The sequence below is a fragment of the Rana temporaria genome, chromosome 10 (assembly GCF_905171775.1).
Source record: "Rana temporaria chromosome 10, aRanTem1.1, whole genome shotgun sequence".
Classification (NCBI taxonomy): Eukaryota; Metazoa; Chordata; class Amphibia; order Anura; family Ranidae; genus Rana; species Rana temporaria.
Genome location: NC_053498.1, coordinates 8,649,181 through 8,659,053, shown reverse-complemented (window position 1 = coordinate 8,659,053; position 9,873 = coordinate 8,649,181). Strand labels below are relative to the sequence as shown.

The 9,873-nt window shown below is 44.1% G+C and overlaps 1 protein-coding gene across 1 annotated transcript; it reads left to right on the top strand.

The window, feature by feature from the left end:
- Positions 1 to 435: 435 nt before the first annotated feature.
- On the top strand, positions 436 to 9,873 carry LOC120916276 (serine protease inhibitor swm-1-like). Its single transcript, XM_040327156.1, has 4 exons — positions 436 to 520; positions 2,675 to 2,735; positions 4,638 to 4,670; positions 9,248 to 9,873. The coding sequence occupies exons 1-4, from the start codon at positions 464 to 466 to the stop codon at positions 9,628 to 9,630; spliced, it is 534 nt and encodes a 177-aa protein (XP_040183090.1). The 5' UTR covers positions 436 to 463; the 3' UTR covers positions 9,631 to 9,873.

Here is a 9,873-nt window from a genome sequence, read left to right as displayed (position 1 = left end):
GAGATGGTCAGATACTGCAGATATACTACAAGAGATGGTCAGAGACTATGGACATAATACATGAGATGGTCAGAGACAAATTATTGATTGGAGCTCAGGGCCGCTTTTAATAATAAAACCTGAATATTTTTTTTGAAAAATGATGTTGCAGCTTATTGTTTCATGTTGGGAAATCGGGAAATTATTCCTGTAAAGCTGGAATAGAATGGAGGATGAGAGCGGAATATTGGCCCACTTTGGATCAGTAGAGGAACAAGGAAGATCCCAATCAAATGACACAGCGACGCCATAGCGTGCCAACCTACCAATTATAGAGCTGAGTGTTCGGTGCCCTGTACTTCCTCATTTTATAAGTGATGCCATGTCTATGTCACAACAATGGAAATACAGAATATACTGGGAATTAATTACTGTGCCGCACCCGTCTCCTGTATGGTCACACCTCCAGCCCTCATCCTATATAATGCTGAACCCGACCATACCTGATACAGGACCCGCCGACTACTACTACCCCACACAGGTCAGTGCCACAGCCAGATATTCCCGCATTTTTCTAACTCCTTACCAAAGACTTCACTCATCAACCTATTGTTTCTAAAATATATTTATTTAAATGTTATTTTACAGCTTTGTTTGTATCTTAATTTATGTATTTTTTTTGTTATGCTTTAACAAGTTCATGCACGCTTTGCAATGTTAAAAGTTGCTTTCAATATCTTTAAATGTGTAGATTAAAAAAAATATGTGATATATATATATATATATTCCCTGGTGATCCTGCCATAAAAGTCCTTGTCCTGGAGTCGTTATTTTGTATCTCTTTTTACAAAGACCTATGTATTTCTTTTCTCCTCAGCTCCATCTAGTGGCTATCAGGTGGTATTTTACTACCGCTACTACTAATAAAATAACATTCCTGTCTGACCAAGTACACAGAAACAATGTAGATGCAGACAGGGCTGGACTGGGACAAAAATTTGGCCCTGGGCTTCATCCAGACTGGCCCACATTGACAGGCCTCTCCCATGGTGGCCGGACAACTCCTGCACCCCTCCCCCGGCCACCCAAGCCCCCTCTCCCCCTTCACTAGCCACTAGCCATTCTACTTTATTAGAGTAGAATGACTGGTACTCTTATAGGCAGTACCAGTGGGGAAGACAGGGCTGTCTTAATAGCATCATGGGCCCCTGGGCAAAGTAATGCTCTGGGGCCCCTACAATGGAGACAGGGCAGATAAACAGAAATCACTTAGGTAGGAGGTAGGGGATATCTAGGGTGAAGAGGAGTCATAGTTCTGGGGGGATATCTAGGGTGTAGAGGGGTCAGAGTTCTGGGGGAATATCTGGGATGTAGAGGGGCAGCTCGGGCTCAAGGACCAGCTGCTTTGAGGAAAAGGGCAGGCCCCCCCCATGCAGCTGGGGCCCTTGGGCAGTGCCCAGGTGTGCCCTCTCATTAAGACAGCCCTGGGGGAAGCTAGACATTATTTCACCCGGGGCAAAGAATCAGTTCGGTGCCCCCCCCCCCTTATGGGACAAGGTTAGGCAGAAGTGAGAAACTCCCAGGCCATAGCTGTTGAGTCAGCTGTCTGTCCCCTCCCCCATGCTCCTCTGTCGTCCCCCCTGCTCCTCTGGTCCTCCCCTGCTTCTCTGTTCCCCCCAGGTGAGCCCTGCAGGTAGGGAGAGGAGGTGAGCGCTGCGGAAAGGGAGAGACAGAGGAGCGGAGGGGGGGGGGGACGGTGGTCCGCTGCCACTGAAGCCGGCCCACTGAGCCATCGGCCCACCGGGAAACTCCCTGTAGTCTCAATGGCCAGTCCATCCCTGGAGGGGAGGGATAAGAGATGAGCGCTGCGGGAAGGGAGAGACAGAAGAGTGGAGGGGGGGGGGGGGACGGTGGTCCGCTGCCACTGAAGCCGGCCCACTGAGCCATCGGCCCACCGGGAAACTCCCTGTAGTCTCAATGGCCAGTCCATCCCTGGAGGGGAGGGATAAGAGATGAGCGCTGCGGGAAGGGAGAGACAGAAGAGTGGAGGGGGGGGGGGGGCGGTGGTCTGCTGCCACTGAAGTCGGCTCACCGGGAAACTCCCTGTAGTCCCAACGGCCAGTCCATCCCTGGATGCAGATTCACTGAGTGAATAGATCATTTTTGTTTTATAAACTGAGCCCAGTGGGCGAGATTGTATTTTTTAAGAAGCAGAGCTCAGTAATTAGAGTTTGAAAAGTGTGATCACAATCGTGTTGTATATTGTATTATTATTGTGTATATATCTTTCTGTGTCTCATCTGTATGGCCAGAAGATGGCACTGAGGAGCATTGTAACAAGAGATACAATGTAACAATCTTAGAAAATAAATGTAACTAATGGCTAACCATGTTTACTTTTTTTTTTTGCCAATCCATAACATGTCTAGAATTGTAATATCTACCCGTGTATTTCTAGTCTCCTCTGCTCCATCTAGTGGCCATCAGGTGGTATTTTGCCACGGCTACTAATAAAATAACAATTGCACAGAACTGATGTCTATGCAGATTGAATGGACAAATAGGGAAATTGCACTTTTTAGAAGCAGAGCTCAGTAATGTAAATTTGTTTGAAAAGTGTAATCATGTTGTATATTGTAATATAGATGTGTTTATGTGTCTCATCTGTAGGGCTCGTCCTTTCTCTTTGTTTCAGGAAACTGATAAAGTCTTGGTAATCATGGGACCGTCCTCTGCATTCCTTCTGGCCCTAATTGGTGAGTACATTTTTTTTTGGTGTATCAGAAAAGTCCCCCACCCCAGCATCAGAGGGTGTTATAATAGCCCCCCCCAGAACTGGTGTCAATGGGGGTGATAAAAGACCATCCTCCACTTTGGGGTCATTGGGAATAATAGCAGCCCCCTTCTCAGCGGTGAGTAGAAATCAGGGGTCAGGCTTGGAGATTTCAGTATATCTTCACCCTGAGATCCAAGCTGGCAGCAATCTTTCATGGTTAAGCATGTAATATGGCCATATGGCCCAATGTTCCTCTATGATGGTGTAGTCTTTGGACCAGGGGCCTCAAAGGGCCACTTCATTGTTTGGGAGCTGGACTGTGGTCAGTTGGAGTTTAAGGAAAGTAGGAGTAAAAATTACAAAGTGTCCTTGGCCAGAATGGTGCCCCAGGATTGAGGTAATGGGATGTAATAACCCTGCAGCATTGAGGACAGTGGGTGTAAATACCCTCCCCAACATTGTAGTCAGTGGGTGTAAATACCCTCCCTAACATTGGGGTCAGAGGGTGAAAATACCCTCCCAACATTGGAGTCAGTGGGTGTAATAACCATCCCTAACATTGGGGTTAGTGGGTGTAATAACTATACCTACCATTGGGGTCAGAGGCTGTAAATACCCTCCCCAACATGAGAGTAAGTGGGTGTAATAACTATACCTAACATTGGAGTCAGTGGGTGTAATAACTATACCTAACATTGGGGTCAGAGGGTGTAAATACCCTCCCCAACATTGGAGTCAGTGGGTGTAATAACCATCCCTAACATTGGGGTTAGTGGGTGTAATAACTATACCTAACATTGGGGGTCAGAGGGTGTAAATACCCTCCCCAACATTGGAGTCAGTGGGTGTAAATACCCTCCCCAACATTGGAGTCAGTGCGTGTAATAACCATCCCTAACATTGGGGTCAGTGGGTGTAAATACCCTCCCTAACATTGGGGTCAGTGGGTATAATAACCATCCCTAACATTGGGGTCAGTGGGTGTAAATACCCTCCCCAACATTGGGGTCAGTGGGTGCAAATACCATCCCCAACATTGGGGTCAGTGGGTATAATAACCATACCTAACATTGGGGTCAGTGGGTATAATAATCATCCCTAACATTGTGGTCAGTGGGTGTAAATACCCTCCCCAACATTGGGGTCAGTGGATGCAAATATCATCCCTAACATTGGGGTCAGTTGGTGTAATAACTGCACAGCACTGGGGTCAGTGGATATAATAACCCCCCCGGATTGGGGTCAGTGAAAGTAAAAAAAGGAACCCCCCTCCTAAGTTTTTTTTTTTTTTTTGGGGGGTGGTCAGTTGGGTCACCCCCCCCCCCCCCCCGCCCATGGTTAGTCGGTCATCCAGCCAAACACTTACACTATCTAGTTCACGGACCAGAACTAGACGACGGCCACTAGGTGGTGGCTTTCATCGCATCTCCTCCTCCTCTGCATCGTTGTGGCTTCGGCCGTATGTCTCCTCCTAGACCTACAAAAGGATTGCCTGTCCTTTCAGCCAATCTGGTGATGAGACCAGCTTCCTGATTGGCCGGGAGGAGAATCAGTGTAACAATAGCGAATACTCACTATTATCCAAGAAGTGGGTGTGCTTGAGGCTCAGCGCTCTGTGCCCCGAGCCCACCCTTTTTTGAAGCCTATTAAAACCTCAGGTTTTAATCACATGCTTAAAAAAAAAGTCCATGCATCCGGCGCCCCACATGTAGATTAGGGGGCTGGGCACACGGATGGGGGGGGGGGGCGCCACTGCTTCATATGAAATATAAAAGCAAATGAACTTTTACTTAAAATGTATTAAACTTTTTTTTCTTTTATTATTTTACACTTACAATTTTTTTTTTTTTTAAATATTTAATAATCACTTTTTGTTTTCCAGGTGTCTCCTTCATATTTATATATGCTGGACCAGGTATGTATAAAAATGAAATCTCTCCATAGACGGGGATAATAGTGTAACCCAGGGGATGGGGACGGGGGACACATACCATGGGGCACACTGTATAGCTGTACAAGGGCCCTCTATGACTTTGGGGGCCCATATATACTAGATGCGGGTCAGGAGGGTTGGAGATCACTTCTGTCTAGATGTCAATAGATACACAGGGGGTGGGTGTTTTTAATTGGCCAGCAGTTAAATGGGGGGGGGGGGGGCAAAAACTGACCTTGTACAGAGGACTGAGTGTAACATAAATGAAATACCTGCCAGAGCCACAAAACCTCGCTCTGCACATAGGCAGACCTGTGAATGCCGAGGTAGAGATCCAGCCACCAACATTCACCAAAATTCACCGGCTTTTACCGAAAAATTTAATATTAGTCTTGTGAAAGCTTGGCGCTCCAGGTCGAATAATATTCACTCTTACAGAACGGAGTAGGATCAGGAAAATGCCACATTATGGCCACTAGATGGAGCTGCCGATCAAAAAAAAAATTATTCTACGATCGCCAGCCCCATCTGGTGGCCCTAATGCAATATTTTTCTGATTCACTTAGCTCCATCTAGTGGCCATAAGGCTTTTTTTCCTGATTCACTCAGCTCCATCTAGTGGCCATAAGGTTTTTTTTTCCTGGTTCACTTAGCTCCATCTAGTGGCCATAAGGGTTTTTTTTTCTGGTTCACTTAGCTCCATCTAGTGGCCATAAGGCTTTTTTTTCTGGTTCACTTAGCTCCATCTAGTGGCCATAAGGCTTTTTTTTCTGGTTCACTTAGCTCCATCTAGTGGCCATAAGTTTTTTTTTCTGGTTCATTCAGCTCCATCTAGTGGCCATAAGGCTTTTTTTTCCTGGTTCACTCAGCTCCATCTAGTGGCCATAAGGTTTTTTTTTTCTGGTTCACTCAGCTCCATCTAGTGGCCATAAGGCTTTTTTTTCCTGGTTCACTCAGCTCCATCTAGTGGCCATAAGGTTTTTTTTTCCTGGTTCACTCAGCTCCATCTAGTGGCCATAAGGTTTTTTTTTCTGGTTCACTCAGCTCCATCTAGTGGCCATAAGGCTTTTTTTTCTTGTTCACTTAGCTTCATCTAGTGGCCATAAGGCTTTTTTTTCTGGTTCACTTAGCTTCATCTAGTGGCCATAAGGCTTTTTTTCCCGATTCACTCAGCTCCATCTAATGGCCATAAGGCTTTTTTTTCCTGGTTCACTCAGCTCCATCTAGTGGCCATAAGGTTTTTTTTTCTGGTTCACTTAGCTCCATCTAGTGGCCATAAGGCTTTCTTTTTTCTGGTTCACTCAGCTCCATCTAGTGGCCATAAGGCTTATTTTTTTTTTCTGGTTCACTTAGCTCCATCTAGTGGCCATAAGGCTTTTTTTTCTGGTTCACTTAGCTCCATCTAGTGGCCATAAGGCCTTTTTTCTGGTTCACTTAGCTCCATCTAGTGGCCATAAGGCTTTTTTTTTCTGGTTCACTTAGCTCCATCTAGTGGCCATAAGGCTTTTTTTTTTTCTGGTTCACTCAGCTCCATCTAGTGGCCATAAGGCTTTTTTTTCTGGTTCACTTAGCTCCATCTAGTGGCCATAAGGCTTTTTTTTCTGGTTCACTTAGCTCCATCTAGTTGCCATAAGGCTTTTTTTTCTGGTTCACTTAGCTCCATCTAGTGGCCATAAGGCTTTTTTTTCTGGTTCACTCAGCTCCATCTAGTGGCCATAAGGCTTTTTTTCTGGTTCACTTAGCTCCATCTAGTGGCCATAAGGCTTTTTTTTCTGGTTCACTTAGCTCCATCTAGTGGCCATAAGGCTTTTTTTTCTGGTTCACTTAGCTCCATCTAGTGGCCATAAGGCTTTTTTTTTCCTGGTTCACTTAGCTCCATCTAGTGGCCATAAGGCTTCTTTTTTTTATTTATTTTTTTCTGGTTCACTCAGCTCCATCTAGTGGCCATAAGGCTTTTTTTTCTGGTTCACTCAGCTCCATCTAGTGGCCATAAGGCTTTTTTTTCTGATTCACTTAGCTCCATCTAGTGGCCATAAGGCTTCTTTTTTTTATTTATTTTTTCTGGTTCACTCAGCTCCATCTAGTGGCCATAAGGCTTTTTTTTCCTGGTTCACTCAGCTCCATCTAGTGGCCATAAGGTTTTTTTTTCTGGTTCACTCAGCTCCATCTAGTGGCCATAAGGCTTTTTTTTCTTGTTCACTTAGCTTCATCTAGTGGCCATAAGGCTTTTTTTTCTGGTTCACTTAGCTTCATCTAGTGGCCATAAGGCTTTTTTTCCCGATTCACTCAGCTCCATCTAGTGGCCATAAGGTTTTTTTTTCTGGTTCACTCAGCTCCATCTAGTGGCCATAAGGCTTTTTTTTCTGGTTCACTTAGCTTCATCTAGTGGCCATAAGGCTATTTTTCCCGATTCACTCAGCTCCATCTAGTGGCCATAAGGCTTTTTTTTCCTGGTTCACTCAGCTCCATCTAGTGGCCATAAGGTTTTTTTTTCTGGTTCACTTAGCTCCATCTAGTGGCCATAAGGCTTTCTTTTTTCTGGTTCACTCAGCTCCATCTAGTGGCCATAAGGCTTATTTTTTTTTCTGGTTCACTTAGCTCCATCTAGTGGCCATAAGGCTTTTTTTTCTGGTTCACTTAGCTCCATCTAGTGGCCATAAGGCCTTTTTTCTGGTTCACTTAGCTCCATCTAGTGGCCATAAGGCTTTTTTTTTCTGGTTCACTTAGCTCCATCTAGTGGCCATAAGGCTTTTTTTTTTTCTGGTTCACTCAGCTCCATCTAGTGGCCATAAGGCTTTTTTTTCTGGTTCACTTAGCTCCATCTAGTGGCCATAAGGCTTTTTTTTCCGGTTCACTTAGCTCCATCTAGTTGCCATAAGGCTTTTTTTTCTGGTTCACTTAGCTCCATCTAGTGGCCATAAGGCTTTTTTTTCTGGTTCACTCAGCTCCATCTAGTGGCCATAAGGCTTTTTTTTTCTGGTTCACTTAGCTCCATCTAGTGGCCATAAGGCTTTTTTTTCTGGTTCACTTAGCTCCATCTAGTGGCCATAAGGCTTTTTTTTCTGGTTCACTTAGCTCCATCTAGTGGCCATAAGGCTTTTTTTTCCTGGTTCACTCAGCTCCATCTAGTGGCCATAAGGCTTTTTTTTCCGGTTCACTTAGCTCCATCTAGTTGCCATAAGGCTTTTTTTTCTGGTTCACTTAGCTCCATCTAGTGGCCATAAGGCTTTTTTTTCTGGTTCACTCAGCTCCATCTAGTGGCCATAAGGCTTTTTTTTTCTGGTTCACTTAGCTCCATCTAGTGGCCATAAGGCTTTTTTTCTGGTTCACTTAGCTCCATCTAGTGGCCATAAGGCTTTTTTTTTCTGGTTCACTTAGCTCCATCTAGTGGCCATAAGGCTTTTTTTTCCTGGTTCACTTAGCTCCATCTAGTGGCCATAAGGCTTCTTTTTTTTATTTATTTTTTTCTGGTTCACTCAGCTCCATCTAGTGGCCATAAGGCTTTTTTTTTCTGGTTCACTCAGCTCCATCTAGTGGCCATAAGGCTTTTTTTTCTGATTCACTTAGCTCCATCTAGTGGCCATAAGGCTTCTTTTTTTTATTTATTTTTTCTGGTTCACTCAGCTCCATCTAGTGGCCATAAGGCTTTTTTTTCTGGTTCACTCAGCTCCATCTAGTGGCCATAAGGCTTTTTTTCTGATTCACTTAGCTCCATCTAGTGGCCATAAGGCTTTTTTTTTTGGGTTCACTTAGCTCCATCTAGTGGCCATAAGGCTTTTTTTTCCTAGTTCAATTAGCTCCATCTAGTGGCCATAAGGCTTTTTTTTTCTGGTTCACTCAGCTCCATCTAGTGGCCATAAGGCTTCTTTTTTTTTCTCTGGGTCACTTAGCTCCATCTAGTGGCCATAAGGCTTCTTTTTTTTCTGGTTCACTTAGCTCCATCTAGTGGCCATAAGGCTTTTTTTTTCTGGTTCACTTAGCTCCATCTAGTGGCCATAAGGCTTTTTTTTTCCTGGTTCACTTAGCTCCATCTAGTGGCCATAAGGCTTTTTTTTTTCCTGGTTCACTTAGCTCCATCTAGTTGCCATAAGGCTTTTTTTTTTTTTTTTTGGTTCACTTAGCTCCATCTAGTGGCCATAAGGCTTTTTTTTCTGGTTCACTCAGCTCCATCTAGTGGCCATAAGGCTTTTTTTCCTGGTTCACTCAGCTCCATCTAGTGGCCATAAGGCTTTTTTTTCTGGTTCACTCAGCTCCATCTAGTGGCCATAAGGCTTTTTTTCTGGTTTACTTAGCTCCATCTAGTGGCCATAAGGCTGTTTTTTTTTTCTGGTTCACTGAGCTCCATCTAGTGGCCATAAGGCTTTTTTCTCCCCCTAATTCACTCTTCTTTATGAATGGATAACATTTGGCCTAGAGAATAAATAGCCTAATAACACTTGATTTTAGCCCTAATTCACAGATAAGTATCTCTGAGAATTTGATTTATAAATTAGTATTTTCAAATGCAGCTTTCTCTTGCAATGATGTAATTAATTTTATTTATTTTTCGTCATTTTCAGTCACTGACCCTCAATGCCCAATAAACCAAGAATTCAATAGGTGTGGCTCTGCCTGCCCAGCAAACTGCAGCCACCCTGACCCTCCCGCATGCATTAAGATATGCAAGAAGGGATGTTTCTGCAAGAAGGGCTACCTAGACAATGAATTAGGAGGCTGCATCAAAGAAGAGATATGCAGAGCTTGTACAGGGAACAAAGTGTACAATAGCTGCGGGAGCGCCTGTCCTAAAACATGCAGCAACTGGAACCAAACGGGGCGGATCTGCACCATGCAATGCGTCAGTAACTGTTTCTGTAGACCCGGATTTGTGATCCTGAGTGAGGGTGATGACGAGACCCGCTGCGTCCTTCCCAAGGATTGCCCCCCTGTTAAAAAACAATGAAACTGAAGCCTTATGCAGGATTACAGGATGCTAATATAAAAAAGACTCTGGCACTTATATTAGCTGTGTGTTTACATAAAATACACACACATACACACACACACACACATACAGTATGCAATATATGTATATATTAATGTCACATTTTATGTTGATCATACACTTGGTAGTTGAATTATTGCAAAATAAGTTTACCGTCTTGTGTTTTAAAGTCAATTATCACAGAATAAAACACGTTTCCTA

Excerpts from the sequence above, each read along its gene's own strand:
- LOC120916276 (XM_040327156.1), top strand. The coding sequence starts at position 464 with ATGCTGAACCCGACCATACCTGATACAGGACCCGCCGACTACTACTAC. Across the intron at positions 2,736-4,637 it reads ATTCCTTCTGGCCCTAATTG|GTGTCTCCTTCATATTTATA; the intron begins GTGAGTACATTT and ends TTTGTTTTCCAG. Across the intron at positions 4,671-9,247 it reads ATTTATATATGCTGGACCAG|TCACTGACCCTCAATGCCCA; the intron begins GTATGTATAAAA and ends CGTCATTTTCAG.